The following is a 14,842-nucleotide window of genomic DNA, read 5'->3' as shown; positions in this document are numbered from 1 at the left end:
AAAAAAACTGGAATAACCAACTAGCATCATCTTGAAGTTGAATGCTTTAATGATGTTCTTGATTGGCTACTTCAAAAGCTGGATAGCCGTTTCAATGAAAGTATCTCTCAACTGTTTGTTTGCTTGGCTACTTTCAATCCAATAGATTCATTTCGCGATTTCAATGTGGAGAGTTTCATAAGCCTAGCTAAATTATATCCCAATGAATTTGATTATGGGAAATTGAGGGAACTTAACCATATTCTTTCTCTTTACATTACTGATGTGCGGGAAGATGATGGATTCTCCAACATACAAATTATAGCTAGGCTTTCCAAAAAAGGTAGAGACAAGAAAACACCTTTGTTATGGTTTATCGTCTTTTGAAGCTAGTACTTATATTTCCTATTGTCACTGCTAGCGTTGAGAGATGTTTTTCGGCTATAAAAATTGTGAAAACATATTTGCGCAATCATATTGGTAATGAGTTTATGAGTAGTAACCTCATTGCTATGTTTAGAAATAAGAAGTGCATAAATTACATATGATGTTGTGATTCGTCGCTTCAAATTCTTAAAAGAACATAAATACTAAAAGGTAATGTATTACTTTTAATCTTTTCAATACAACTTCTCATTCAAAAATATAAAATCATTTTTCTTTATATTTTGTAGGCCATCTAGGTTGAATGGTGTATTTTGCTAATGAGTAATGCTGATTGTATTTTGTTCGTGATTTATCCGTTATTTACCTTTACTATGCTATTTAAACAAATCTTATGAGATTTTTCATTTTGGTATTGTTACTTTTTTGTTATTGTATATTATATTAAGAGGGATCAAGTCACATGATACGGTGGACCGGAGTAAGAGGGAAACATATGTTTAGGTGTGCAGTAGGGGACACTTGCCACGATGGGTTTCCAGGGGCACGACATAGAGGTGGCAGGTGACGTGAGGGGTGATCGTGCGCCCCTCCCGCCACTGTCACGATGAAACCTGGCAACGCCACGAGCAGCGAAAGCTCTCGGCATGGCACCATTTGGTTACAGAGCAGGAGTAGGTGGACACCCGTCTAAACTTCGAAGACTTCGAATCGGACTGGTCAATTTGTTCCCTATTCAGTCACTGCCAACTTGGATCCACATCTAGCCCCACAACCGAATCATTCATGCGGCGCGCGACTAGCTTGCCTAACAGCGAGGTCACCATCATCTCCCACCTCCAAATATAATGGGATTGGTTGCTCGCATTGTGATTGGCTGCCAGTATTTTAAGATCCTGTATTTTGAGATGCTGGAGTGACATATACATATAATCTCATAAAAAACGTATTTGGTTGTTCGTATTCATTATTCAAGCCTAGCCTAATAAATGCAAATATATGTCTTCAGCCTGGTATATGAGTCTGCGGCCTAGCTCGACGAATACAAGCTTCTGCATCCGCTCATGCAGTTGGACACACTTGTCAATGTCAAAATCATCTTCATGCGAACAATCAATCATAATCTCAACTTTTATATCTGCTTATGTGACCTCAGATTTGATTAATGAAACAGAAACTTAGCTCAGTCTATCCAAACATATACAATCGGTAAGTCAATCATGCTTTCACATTTAAGGTGTTTGATAATAGAACGAGTAAAATGAAGAATTAAATTTAATATCAAATATTTTTCTTTTTAAAAAATTACGACGGTGCATACAAGCTAAGACCACCACCAATCACACTCCAGGTCAAAGCTGCTGCCTTCCGCAGGCGAAAAATCCCACTGCCAGCCCAGCAGGCGTTGCAGAAACCCGCGGGTGGAGAAACCAGAACCGAACTTACTAGGCGTGTACGCTTGCGCAGGAGAAATGGCGCCGCACGCAACGTGTTTGACGGATTGCCTCTTCGAGATCAGCCCGCCACAGCACGGCATGGCGGCCGTTGCTTCGCTTGGGATGTTCTTCTCAGGAAAGGACGAGGAAACTGGGTCATGGGGAGATGTTCTGCTGCCTGCACTCGGCTTCGACCGATGGGCGATGGGTTAACCAGGTCTTCCTTCCCAAATGATGACTTTTCGTAGCTCCAAACGCCCGACTGGCGCGTGGATACTTTCCTCGCAAGAACCGAGTCCTGACATGCCAATCATCATCGGCAGAACGTGTCGGCCATGCCCGTGTTGCCCAATTCGCTTCAGGGACCGCGTAACGTGTCTCCTCTGCACTGCATGCTTCCTTTATAAGCTTCAAGAACTCTGCTTTTTGCAGAATCCATGTTCGCCTGCTGCACGCTCACTGCCGTCCCCAATGGCTGATGCAATCAGCGCGGCCGGCTCGTGCTTGCAGCCCCTGTGGGAATGCCTGGATGCCACAGGTGTGGCCGACGCGGTGGCCCAGGATGTCGCCTCGTTCCTTCGCCTCAAGTCTAACTGGGGTGATCTAGACAAGGCCCGGGGCAGCTTGAGAGCCGTCGAGACGAAGGTTAGAGGTCGCGTCACCATGGAGATAGACAAGCTGAACGTCTGCGATCCTCAGGTGCAGGTGTGGCTGAATCATGTCGATGAGCTACAGCTGGACACCATTGACGAGGATTACAGCCAGTTTATGAAGTATTCTTGCCTCTGCCAGTGCACCGTGCATGCTGCGCGCCGTGCATGGATCGGCAAGCGTGTTGTGGAGGCGCTGGAGGAGGTGAACAAACTGACCGAGGAAGGGGAGCGATTCAACAATTTTGGGTTCAAGCCGCTACCGGAGATTGTTGAGCGCTTACCCCAAATCGAGACGTTTGGGTTGGAGTCCATGCTGACTAAGCTCCATGATCTGCTTGAGAAGGGAGACTCGAACATAATTGGTGTGTGGGGTCAAGGCGGCATTGGTAAGACAACTCTCCTCCACGTCTTCAACAATGATCTCGAAAAGAAGGCCCGTGACTATCAGGTACTATCATGCTTCCTCAAAAGTTGCAATTGTTAGCGTATTCAGAAATGATATGTAGAAACGGCTATAATTAAACTGCAAAATTATGTGTTTCAGTAATGGTTGGATAATGCTGTTGTTCTTGTACCGGAAAAAACAAATTTAACATTTCTCTCACATGTTATTCAAAAGCGCTAGTTCAAACTGAAGATTTTGCAGCTTTTTAAGTATATGTCCGTCTGTACAGTAGCCATTTATATTAGAGGGGTAGAGGAAAGTAGCATCATCGTTTACGGCATGAAGTGTGTGTGTGTGATTCTTTTGTCTTTTGCAAGTTTCTTAAGTTTGCTATAAAAGCTAGTTTGGAGCTAATGCAATTGCATAAATTATATATTACTGTCACTGGAATAGATTAATGAGTATAAATGTTGCACTGGAGAGTGGAGACACATTCAATAAATGTTGCACTTGTAACTTATATGTTAAAGTGGTATTGAATTAGTAAATTTTGCATCTTTGCATACAAATTCCGTACATACTTCCCTAGCTTACTGTTTCGGCATTTCTACTTTGCTAAGTTGTGTTGTCAATTACAAACTACTTGTGGACTGCAACTAATATTGGTATTTTCCCTCAAATCGGTTGTGCCAGGTTGTTATTTTTATTGAAGTATCCAATTCAGAGACACTAAACATAGTGGATATACAACAGACTATCTCCGAAAGGCTTAATTTGCCATGGAATGAAGCAGAGACAGTTGACAAACGGGCCAGATTCTTGGTAAAGGCACTGGCCAGGAAAAGATTTGTATTGCTGCTTGATGATGTAAGGAAGAAATTCCGACTGGAAGATGTCGGTATCCCAACTCCAGATACCAACAGCCAAAGCAAGCTGATCCTGACATCACGTTACCGAGAAGTATGCTTCCAGATGGGTGCACAGAGGAGCCTGATCGAGATCCAGGTTTTAGATAATGTTGCTGCCTGGAAACTGTTCTTGAGCAAGCTGAGCAATGAGGCTTATGCAGCAGTTGTATCACCCAGTTCTAACAATGTTGTTAGGGAGCGTGCTATGGCAATATACCAACGTTGTGGAGGTCTACCACTTGCACTCAATATCATTGGGACTGCTGTGGCAGGCTTGGAAGAACCAAGGGAATGGATTTCAGCTGCGGATGCAATTAACACCAATTTGGACAACATTGATGGTGTGGATGAAATGTTTGCTCAGCTGAAATACAGCTATGACAGGCTCACACCCACTCAACAGCAGTGCTTTCTGTACTGCACTCTTTTCCCGGAGTATGGATCTATTAGTAAGGAGCAACTAGTTGATTATTGGTTGGCTGAAGGTTTGCTACTCAATGATTATGACAAGGGTTATCAGATAATTCGCAGTCTTATTTCAGCTTGCCTGTTGCAGACCAGTAGTTCAATGTCATCAAAGGTAAAAATGCATCATGTAATCAGGCATCTGGGGCTTTGGTTGGTTAACAAGACAGATCAAAAATTTCTTGTTCAAGCAGGGATGGCTTTGGATAATGCTCCATCATCTGAAGAGTGGAAAGAAGCTACAAGGATCTCCATCATGTGTAATGACATCACAGAGCTTTCTTTCTCACCAAAATGCAAAAACCTCACCACATTGTTGATCCAGAATAACCCAAATTTGAACAAGCTGAGTTGTGGATTTCTCAAGTTTATGCCCTCCTTGAAAGTGCTAGATCTTTCTCACACTTCAATAACATCACTTCCAGAATGTGAGACGTTGGTTGCATTGCAGTATCTCAACTTGTCACATACACACATTATGAGATTACCTGAGAGACTGTGGTTATTGAAAGAGCTGAGGCATCTGGATCTTAGTGTGACTGTTGCACTTGAAGATACCTTGAACAACTGCTCAAAGTTACTGAAGCTAAGAGTGCTTAATCTCTTTCGCAGCCACTACGGGATTCGTGACGTCGACAATCTGAACCTGGATTCCCTGAAGGCACTAATGTTCCTCGGAATCACTATTTATGCACAGGACGTGTTGAAGAAGTTGAACAAGACTAGTCCGTTGGCAAAGTCGACACATCGCTTGAATCTGAAGTACTGTGGAGAAATGCAGTCGATCAAAATCTCCGATCTCAACCACATGGTGCACCTTGAGGAGCTGTTTGTTGAATCATGCTATGATCTGAACACACTGCGTGTCGATGCTGAGCTGACGACTTCATGCCTGCAGTCCCTGACCCTCTCGGTTCTTCCATCATTGGAGAATGTCATTGTTGCACCAATGCCCCATCATTTTTGGTACATCCGCAAACTGGTCATTTTGAGATGCCCCAAATTGCAGAACATCACATGGGTTCTAAGGCTTGAAATGCTCGAGAGGCTTGTCATATCCCATTGTGATGAGATGCTGAAAATTGTGGAAGAAGCTGATAGTGATGAGGAGTCTGGGGTACAAGAAATGAAAATTCAGGATCATCCTTCTGAAGAGCAAGAAGATGACGCTATGGCAGAAAATCCATGCGAGGAACGGGATAATGATTATCAAAGCATAGGCAAGAGCAAATTAACCATTGGCACAATCCACACCGACTTCCCGAAGTTGAGATCAATCGTATTGACTGATGTTAAGAAGCTGAGAAGTATTTGCAAGCCAAGAGATTTCCCCTCCCTTGAGACCATCCGGGTGGAGGACTGCCCAAATTTGAGAAGCCTCCCACTGAGCAGCACATACAATTGTGGGAAGCTGAAGCAAGTATGCGGTTCCTTCGATTGGTGGGAGAAACTACAGTGGGAGGACAGGGAGGAGGCTGCATCCATGGAGAGCAAATACTTCATTCCAATCTGATACGATCCCATTTTTGTGTATGGTTTCTTCGTCATAGACAAGCGGCTTCGTTCTGTATTGGCATAAACAGGCGGTTCGGAATATGCGTAGGTGATGAGATGTTCATACAAGTAGGCTGTATATGTTACATTGCTGATGTTTGCAATCCTGTACATGATATGATTCATTGTGGTAAAATACGAATCCAATAAATTCCAATTGTCGACATGTTTAAAAAGTTCCAATTGTTTACCTCATTATCTCTTGCACGATCTCTTTATGGGAAAATACTTCGCATACGACTTGTTACAATGCTTGCCCTGATTGACACGTGCCAACCAAATACGCTGCCCGCCCGCGCGTGTTGTCGAATCGCACGCACCGAAACCGCGTGGCTCGTCCGCCGCGCCGCCGATCCCCCCAGCCGCGCCGCCGCCGCCGCCGCACCCACCCACGCGGCTCCGCTCCAGCCAGATGCTCAAATCGCACCGGCATCCGGCAAGCTCCACAGCCAAGCACTTGCTCTCATTGCCGCCCGCGTGTCAGCCGACGCCGCGCGCGCGAAAAGCCCGGCAAAACTAAACGGCTCATGCGGCGGTGCGCGCATGCGTTCCGCTTCCGCAGCTCGCCTTCGCGTCGCGCCCAGGCCGAGAGCCGAGCGGCCTCCTCTCCGCTTCTCCCCCGCCCCCGCCGGCGCGGCGGGCGATCCCCACCCCGCGGCCTACTACGACAGCGTCCTCGCTTCCCTCTACCAAGAGTGCCACGCCCACCACCCGTTCGACACAAATCCTCATCGAACCGACCCCTCGCGGGCATGCCGTGTCCTGCACGCGCGGATACTGCGCCTCGGACTGCCCCTCCGGGGACGCCTCGGGGATGCGCTCGTCGACCTCTACGGCAGGTTCGGCCGTGCGGACTGCGCCTGGCGCGCGCTGGGCTGCTTCGGGGGGCGAGCTTCGGACGCGGCGGCGAGCTCGGTGCTGTCTTGCCACGCGCGGTCGGGGTCTCCTTGGGACGTTCTCGATGCGTTTCGGTGCATCAGGAGTTCCCTTGGCGGCCGGCCGGACCAGTTTGGCCTTGCGGTGGTTCTGTCCGCGTGTTCGAGGCTGGGCGTTCTTGTCTACGGCAGGCAGGTGCATTGTGATGTGCACAAGAGCGGGTTCTGTTCCAGTGCCTTCTGCGGAGCGGCGTTGGTGGACATGTATGCCAAATGCGGTGAGGTCGCCGGTGCTCGGAGGGTGTTCGATGGGATTGCTTGCCCGGACACAATATGCTGGACAAGCATGATTGCAGGCTATCATCGGGTTGGACGCTACCAGCAAGCGCTGGCTTTGTTTTCTAGGATGAAGAAGATGGGCTCTGTCCTGGACCAAGTAACGTGCGTTACCATCATTTCCACTCTTGCAAGCATGGGTAGACTGGACGACGCGAAAACTTTGCTGAAAAGGATACATATGCCAAGCACAGTTGCTTGGAATGCTGTCATCTCCAGTTACGCACAAAATGGGCTTGAGTGTGAAGTGTTTGGCTTGTACAAGGATATGAGAAGACATGGATTCAGGCCAACTAGGTCCACTTTTGCGAGCATGGTAAGTGCAGCAGCCAACATGACTGCGTTTGATGAAGGCCAACAGGTACATGCAGCGGCAGTAAGGCATGGTTTGGATGCAAATGTTTTTGTGGGCAGTTCTCTGATCAACCTGTATGTGAAACATGGCTGCATCTCTGATGCAAAGAAGGTGTTTGACTTCTCCTCTGAAAAGAACATAGTCATGTGGAATGCGATGCTTAATGGGTTTGTTCAGATCAATGAGCTGCAAGAAGAGACCATTGAAATGTTTCAGTACATGAGGAGGGTTGACCTTGAGGTTGATGATTTTACATTTGTGAGTGCCCTTGGCGCATGCATTAACATGGATTCCCTTGGTTTAGGAAAACAGGTACATTGTATAACAATCAAGAACCACATGGATGCAAACTTGTTTGTTGCTAATGCAACACTAGATATGTACTCAAAACTTGGAGCAATCGACGTTGCAAAAGCACTGTTCACTCTCATTCCAGACAAGGATAATGTATCCTGGAATGCTCTTATAGTTGGACTTGCACATAATGAAGAGGAGGAAGAAGCAGTCTGTATGCTCAAAAGGATGAAGCTGTATGGTATAACACCAGATGAGGTGTCTTTTGCTACTGCAATTAATGCCTGTTCCAATATTCAGGCTACTGAGACTGGAAAGCAGCTACATTGTGCATCTGTCAAGTATAATATCTGCTCAAATCATGTTGTTGGCAGCTCTCTGATTGACTTGTATTCGAAGCATGGAGATGTAGAATCTTCTAGAAAGATTTTGGCACAGGTAGATGCAGGCAGTATAGTCCCAAGAAATGCGCTTATTACAGGTCTTGTGCAGAACAATAGAGAAGATGAAGCCATAGAGTTGTTTCAGCAAGTGCTAAAAGATGGTTTCAAGCCCTCGAGCTTTACATTTTCAAGCATGCTTTCTGGTTGTACTGGCCTTCTCAGTTCAGTTATTGGCAAACAAGTCCATTGCTACACACTGAAGTCTGGTCTTCTGAATGAGGATACATCCCTTGGCATTTCACTGATTGGAATATATTTGAAGTGCAAAATGCTTGAGGATGCAAACAAACTCTTAATGGAGATGCCGGATCACAAAAATCTGGTTGAGTGGACAGCTATCATTTCAGGGTATGCTCAAAATGGTTACAGTGATCAATCCTTGGTGTCATTTTGGAGAATGCGCAGTTATGATGTTCGTTCAGATGAAGCCACATTCGCAAGTGTTCTGAAAGCTTGCTCTGAGATAGCAGCTCTTACCGATGGAAATGAGATACATGGCCTCATCATTAAATCTGGATTTGTTTCTTATAAAACTGCAATCAGTGCCCTCATAGACATGTACTCCAAGTGTGGGGATGTAATTTCTTCCTTTGAAATCTTCAAGGAATTGAAAAACAAGAAAGACATAATGCCATGGAACTCCTTGATTGTTGGATTTGCAAAAAATGGTTATGCCAACGAGGCACTTCTTCTCTTCCAGAAGATGCAAGAGTCACAACTAAAGCCAGATGAAGTTACATTCCTTGGTGTCCTAATTGCTTGTAGCCATGCTGGTTTAATTTCTGAAGGCCGGCATTTCTTTGATTCTATGAGCCAAGTTTATGGATTAATGCCCAGAGTAGATCATTATGCATGTTTCATCGATCTCCTTGGACGTGGTGGTCATCTTCAAGAGGCTCAAGAAGTTATTGACCATTTGCCCTTCAGAGCTGATGGTGTAATCTGGGCTACATATCTTGCAGCATGTCAAATGCACAAGGATGAAGAAAGAGGGAAAATTGCAGCAAAGAAACTTGTTGAGTTGGAACCACAAAGCTCATCCACGTATGTGTTCCTTTCAAGCTTGCATGCCGCGGCTGGTAACTGGGTTGAAGCTAAGGTAGCCAGAGAAGCAATGCGAGAAAAAGGAGTGACAAAATTTCCAGGATGTAGTTGGATCACTGTGGGAAACAAGACAAGCTTATTTGTTGTACAGGACAAACATCACCCGGACACTCTGAACATCTATGAAATTCTTGCTGATCTAACTGGAATGATAAAGAAAGATGACAAAATTGAGGAATACGATCAGCTTATTTCATCTGGACTGCTTGCTTGAGGGGCAAGGACCCTTTTTAACTAAATTTATGCTTAAGGAGTAGATTGATCTTCTGGCTCATCCTGGACCTTAAGTATATTTTGGCTGTTTAGGTGAGGAATTTTGTACTAATTGCATATTATTTGTTCAAAATACATTTGCTCCATCATTAGGGATCTATGTTCTTATCACTTTATATGCTGTTTTTAGCATCAAAGTTTCAAGCTCAAAACAACTCCAGGATTTATTGGTTTCACTTTGTTCAAGGGATCTCTCTTAGTTGCTTGTAGCGAAAATCAATCTGTTCAGGTTCATTTCTGGTTTTCTTTTTCCTACATGATTTTTTTTTGTTTTGTTTTCGTGATAAGCATTTGTTTTCTCACAACTTTTTGTATCTATTAGATGTCACCGGATGGCATGAGAAGTGCATCTGAATCGGACAGTGCATAGGATAGGGAAATGGTCCAAGTTTGAGTAGCAGAATCAAGAACAACAACATGCTGCTATTTCTTATCTGGTAAGGAGTATTTCTTTATCTCCAATTGTTAGAACATGGTACTGCCATAGCCCAACTGGGTGCTACAAGTCCAAGTAGGAAAACACCAGCATCAGATAATATCACAGGCTTGCTTTTTTTTTCTTTTTTCTTTTTTTTTTTAGGAAGCTACGTTGAGGAGTCCCCCACCTGAATTTTACTCAAAGAGTAAGAGTTTGACCAGAGTAAAATTACAGCCTAAAACATGGGCTACGAGATTACAGCATGGGGAGGAGAGGAAAAAAAAGCTAAGCAATAACATGCAACAATTAAGAACACCAATTTAAGGCCAGAGAAGGACGATCTCCTGGGCAAGCATGGCTAACCCAGAGCTCTAAGTGAGAGTGGAGGAGCTAGGCTGCAGCCTTGTCATATGCACGTTGTTGGACACCATCCATTGAAAATATTTATCCTCTCCTCTGCTCGAAGTGAGTATCGGCTGCTGACAAGTGTAAATATCCTTTTTCTGAAGAGAAAATGGCAAGTGAAAATGTCAGTGAACATGTCCATTTGAAGCCTGATTTGAGAAAGAAATTCCTTTCTTCGTTAATATATTTTCATCTACTATTGTACAAGAAATAACATTACAATATCGCTATGCCTCTGCTTTATGTAGGAATGACAGGGCCACTAACACTAGCCATGTGCATACTCTTCAATTATTGTGATAAAACTGATTAATTTGCTAGTATCTACATATGCTGTTGTAGATGTCCACGAACAAGGCAGAATGTTGCTCCTAGGTCTTGCTTAACTTGGCATTACTTTCTTCCCTTCACAAACATCACATACAATGGAACCAAGGCCTTCGCAGTATGTGCACTTTGTATCTTCGCCGACCCATTCCAAAAACTTCATTTTTAAGGAGAAAAGTGAACGTTAAATGCATATAAGAGAACAAAATTTAATTGACAGTGTTAATGTATTTGTGCAACAGGAATCTAGCATACCTGTGGTTCAATGTTTGGCTCACCTGATCCATCACATTCTGCAGGAGGAAAAATTTTATCAATAGTCAAAGCATGGGGGATGGAGAGTGCCGCTCGATTTTCAGTACACCACAGATTTTTAACAGAAAATCGGGAAATAATAAAGTCAGCTGCCCATGTCAATTTCTTATGATACAGCAGATATCAAATAGGGATTTAGATAACAATGTAGAGTGAGAGTGCCTGGAATGAATTGCACTATACTTTGTCCAGCTAGAATACTCTGTTCGCCATTCACAAAGGATAATGTTTGTTGACAAAGTGCCATGGTTTGAGGGCCGTAGAGGGTACCAGTTGTACTATCTTTTCGCTGACCATGGCAGCAAACATTGCAAGCAATAACTTTTAGTTACCTGTGCACATGAGGCGGCCTTCACCTCTACATGAGATGCATGTCTTGGTCGATGCAGCAGTACCGGTGCTGGTTGGTTTTTTCTTCTGGGTTAACCTGGATGGGTCTTCCCACCTGTTTTCACCAAGAAGAAACACTCTGTGTTCGGAGACCCCCACTCCTGAGACACCATTTTCTGTAACCACAGTTTGTCGAACCTCTGCGATTCCTGTTACAGCAGGAGCAGCTGCTCCGTTTATGCCATCCTGCAACAAAGAATTTCAGCTGTGTAAATCAAGTGTCATGACTGCAGTACCGAAAATACTGCTTGAAGTTTCTCCATGTACAAAGCGATAGGAAGCCTGGTACAATTTACAAGAAGCTCTTGCTGTACTGCAGGACTGAACAGTTCTGGTTCAGAAAATATTTGTTTTCCTTTATGATTTATGTGTACTTGTATATCATGTATCTTTAGAAAATCAAGTCATTTTACAAAGAACAAAGTCTTGGAATCATGCAGAAATTATACAGTATATTCAGAAATGCTGTTACATTGAGCTGCATGCGGCAAAGTATGCGTGCAGCTAAACTCACTTTTGCTGTCACATCCTCCCGAGTCTTCCCTGTAAATAGCATCTCTAGTAGCTCCGACGTCATCACCCCGTCCTCTGAAGTCCCTACCGTTGCCTGAAAGAGAGTGTATGTTAACTCACCAAGTAGCCGATGGAATTGTATAGTCCAGTAGTGAAGTGATGATGAAGCAGTGTGACCTGCCATGTCTTGACAGCTAGCTCGGTGCCAGATGAGAAGCTAGAGTACTCCATGTCTTCCTCACCCGAGTAAAAACCGAGCTTTTGCAGAGCTTCCTGCATGAGGCAAAAATGCACTCAGATTCTTACTACCGATTAATGCCGTGCTGTGCAATTGTACTGCAATGCATGAAAATGTTCAGTGAGACGTTATCGACGTATAAACATAATCTCACTAGCTACGTCCATAACCAATTTCTGACAATGTAGAGCTAGTTGATCGATTTCAAACGTGCAAAATTGTACAATGAAATTTCAAATTTGGCACAGAGCATTGGCTCTAGGCATAGACTCTGGTGGGCACAGGCGAACAGAGCTGGGCCAGGGTGTGTCAGCTGATCTCAACTCACGCATGGAGCATAGCGCAGTTGGATAGAGTTCATGTGCTGGAACATATTCACCCGAATTCAAGTTCACGAGTGCTCACATTTATAAAATAGCTAGATATATAATTTACGTTGCTAGAAATTGTACTTAATTTTATGTTAAAAAAAACTCACGCACGGAGACACACGTTATGCAACACGACGCTGACCTGCATCGCGCGCACGTCCTCGCCCTCGGCCCCCGCCCTCAGCGTCCTCCTGCTCTTGCTGCCGGTGCCGCTCCCGGCCTCGGTCTTGGCCTTCTTCTCTTCGACCATCACCACCTCCTTCCTCACCTCGACCTCCTCCACCAGCGCAGACCTGGGCTGCGGCGCGGGCACCGCAGCTGGGGGCGCTGGCGAGGCCACGGCGTCGACAGCCGCGAGGTGGGACGGCGGCCCCTCGAGCGCCCGGAGCCGGAGCCGGAGCGCGGCGATCTCGGTGAGGAGGGCCTCGCGCTCAGCGCGCCAGCGGGACTCCTCGCGGAGCCAACGCTGCTCCTCGCGCAGCCAGCGCTGCTCCTCGCGGAGCCACCGCGCCTCCTCGCGCTGCTCCCAGGACGAGGAGGAACCTGTGGCCCGGGCAGGGAAGAGAACGGTGACGCGGGAAGGGCAGGGCCTGAGGCGCGGGCGGTGGAAGGAGGAGAGGAACGGGAAGGTGGCGGCCGCGACTGTGGAGGCTGCGGTGATCATGGCAGGGGAGGCGGAAGGTTGCGGGAGCGAGTGACGACGAAGTGGCGGGGAGTGAGGAGATTGGCCGTGGATATTTCTCGGTCCCGGCGGTTGATATCTGCAAGGTGTGGCCTCGCGCGAGCCGGGCCCGAATAGAAACTTGATGAGTAATTTGTACAAGGCTGGCCCAACTTGCAGCGGACCAGCCCAGAAATAATCGAAAGAGGCCTCTGCGCCGGACCCTGCTAATTCGTGGGCGCGCGCTACCGAGGGCTGGAGTATTTCGATCGATTGGCCACTCATATCGTAGGCTCGCGCGAGCGCACGTTCAGGCAGCCTTTTCTTTCCGTTTTCCTGGGGAGCGACGCGTCTAGGTCTTCCTTTTCTGACGTGGTTCTCTATACTTACTTCCCTGTTCAATCCCCTGCCCTTTCCAATAATTTTAGGTGAAATAGTTTTAGCTCCAAGTTTATGGGGAAAAAATTGAAGAAAAACTTACTTCAGTTGAACTGTTTGCAAAAGATTCCCCAAAAAAAGATTATCTGATTTTTTTTGCAAAAATTCACACAAAATGTCACGAGAAACTTTTCAAAAGAAAAATTGTGAAAAACTTCTCGCAAAAAATGGCAAAAAACTTATCATGAAAACAATAGAGAAAAACTTTACACAAAAAATTGGAAAAGCTTCTAAAAAAATTGCGAAAGAAATATCACACCAACAATTAAAAAAACTTTACATAGAAAATTCAAAAAAGTCGTGAAAAAACTTTTCACAAAAAGAATTGCAAAAACTTCTCACAAAGCTCAAAAAAATTGTCCCAAAGTGGTAGGGAGAGGGAGAGAGGCACCCTCACTGGCAGAAGGGATGTAGATATGTTCTTTTGTTAGTGGGATGTAGATCTACTAGGAGGAGAAGAAAGGGAGAGACGAAATGATGAGGAACGCGAGAGATGGGAGGATCAGGATCCTTCGATTTCACACTTTGAAGTCATAGCGTGACTTTAGCTCCAATCCCTATCCAATCCCGTCGTTTGTTCACCTGCCTCCCTCCTATGGCTGCAAATCACACGGGAGAGTCCTTTCACGGGAATGCCCCTTCATGTAAGGTGGCAGGTCGATCCAAGAGAACTACAGCGATGTGTAGCATGCTTGGTTCCATCGCCTGGCTCATCTCCCCTCGCCTAGCGAAGCATGGCAAGCTTTCATTAGCGGTGTTGGTTCCCTTGCCTCATATTTTCCCCCTTCCTCCCTTCTTCTTCCAAGCTACAACACTATCCATGGAAGAGCTCGATCCGACGGTGGGAAGGTTGATTTAGGCTGCGATGACCTCGATTTGGATGGTGGTGGATTTGATTCGGATGGTGGTCAGCTCAATTTGGATGGTGTTGGGCTCGATTCAGATGATGGTGAGCTCGATTTGGAAGGCAACAAACTCAATTCAGGCGGCGGGGGGGGGGGGGGGGATGTCGATTCAGCGTGGGAGATGGTCAATTCGATGGAGGAGGAGAACGATCCAGCGGGGAAGAAGGTCGATTCAATGCGGGAAAGACCGATTTGAGTGGCTACGAGTTCATTTTTGAGAAGCGACGTGCTCAATTCGGCAACTAGCATGCAGGTAACTGGCACCACGAGTGGAACTTGGAGGAGTGGAGGAGCTCTGTCATGGCAAGCGCAGTCGACATGGAACGACCCAGGTTCCTCGTCGGAGAGAATGTGACAGTCGAGGTAAGTGAAATAGCCGATGTAGTCATCGAAGATCTTGTAGGGCGACCGGGGAAG

The 14,842-nt window shown here is 45.8% G+C and overlaps 3 protein-coding genes across 7 annotated transcripts; 2 read left to right on the top strand and 1 right to left on the bottom strand.

Annotated features, from left to right (window-relative positions):
* The first annotated feature begins 2,220 nt into the window (after positions 1-2,220).
* LOC133924576 (disease resistance protein RPS2-like) lies at positions 2,221-5,930 on the top strand. Its single transcript, XM_062370172.1, has 2 exons — positions 2,221-2,900; positions 3,531-5,930. The coding sequence occupies exons 1-2, from the start codon at positions 2,271-2,273 to the stop codon at positions 5,721-5,723; spliced, it is 2,823 nt and encodes a 940-aa protein (XP_062226156.1). The 5' UTR covers positions 2,221-2,270; the 3' UTR covers positions 5,724-5,930.
* A 68-nt stretch (positions 5,931-5,998) lies between these two features.
* On the top strand, positions 5,999-11,429 carry LOC133924575 (pentatricopeptide repeat-containing protein At3g09040, mitochondrial-like). 4 transcript variants are annotated; one of them, XM_062370168.1, is made up of 4 exons: positions 5,999-9,477; positions 9,575-9,673; positions 9,767-9,881; positions 10,894-11,429. In XM_062370168.1, the coding sequence occupies exon 1, from the start codon at positions 6,014-6,016 to the stop codon at positions 9,383-9,385; it is 3,372 nt and encodes a 1,123-aa protein (XP_062226152.1). In that variant the 5' UTR covers positions 5,999-6,013; the 3' UTR covers positions 9,386-9,477; positions 9,575-9,673; positions 9,767-9,881; positions 10,894-11,429. The 4 variants fall into 4 exon arrangements, with proteins under 4 accessions (XP_062226152.1, XP_062226154.1, XP_062226153.1 ...); XM_062370170.1 differs by having other exon boundaries at positions 10,029-11,429; XM_062370169.1 differs by having other exon boundaries at positions 10,025-11,429.
* On the bottom strand, positions 10,055-13,188 carry LOC133924577 (protein disulfide isomerase pTAC5, chloroplastic-like). Of its 2 annotated transcripts, none has more exons than XM_062370173.1 (6): positions 12,564-13,188; positions 11,990-12,085; positions 11,814-11,906; positions 11,242-11,485; positions 10,850-10,887; positions 10,055-10,365 (listed from the first exon to the last, which is right to left on the bottom strand). In XM_062370173.1, exons 1-6 carry the CDS (start codon positions 13,083-13,085, stop codon positions 10,234-10,236), a joined length of 1,125 nt encoding a protein of 374 aa, XP_062226157.1. In that variant the 5' UTR covers positions 13,086-13,188; the 3' UTR covers positions 10,055-10,233. The 2 variants fall into 2 exon arrangements, with proteins under 2 accessions (XP_062226157.1, XP_062226158.1); XM_062370174.1 differs by lacking the exon at positions 10,055-10,365 and adding an exon at positions 10,421-10,751 and having other exon boundaries at positions 12,564-13,180.
* Positions 13,189-14,842: the final 1,654 nt, after the last annotated feature.

The sequence above is a fragment of the Phragmites australis genome, chromosome 7, assembly GCF_958298935.1.
Source record: "Phragmites australis chromosome 7, lpPhrAust1.1, whole genome shotgun sequence".
Taxonomy (NCBI): domain Eukaryota; kingdom Viridiplantae; phylum Streptophyta; class Magnoliopsida; order Poales; family Poaceae; genus Phragmites; species Phragmites australis.
Note: the sequence above shows the minus strand (reverse complement) of the source record. Positions and strands in the feature narration are given on the sequence as shown.

What these genes read in the sequence shown, in the direction of transcription:
- LOC133924576 (XM_062370172.1), top strand. Translation starts at nt 2,271, where the DNA reads ATGGCTGATGCAATCAGCGCGGCCGGCTCGTGCTTGCAGCCCCTGTGG. An exon ending in AGAAGGCCCGTGACTATCAG is followed by an intron (nt 2,901 to 3,530) that starts GTACTATCATGC and finishes CGGTTGTGCCAG; the next exon opens with GTTGTTATTTTTATTGAAGT.
- LOC133924575 (XM_062370171.1), top strand. Translation starts at nt 6,014, where the DNA reads ATGCTTGCCCTGATTGACACGTGCCAACCAAATACGCTGCCCGCCCGC.
- LOC133924577 (XM_062370173.1), bottom strand. Translation starts at nt 13,085, where the DNA reads ATGATCACCGCAGCCTCCACAGTCGCGGCCGCCACCTTCCCGTTCCTC. An exon ending in AGGACGTGCGCGCGATGCAG is followed by an intron (nt 12,086 to 12,563) that starts GTCAGCGTCGTG and finishes TGCCTCATGCAG; the next exon opens with GAAGCTCTGCAAAAGCTCGG. An exon ending in AGCCAAACATTGAACCACAG is followed by an intron (nt 10,366 to 10,849) that starts GTATGCTAGATT and finishes TTTTCTCTTCAG; the next exon opens with AAAAAGGATATTTACACTTG.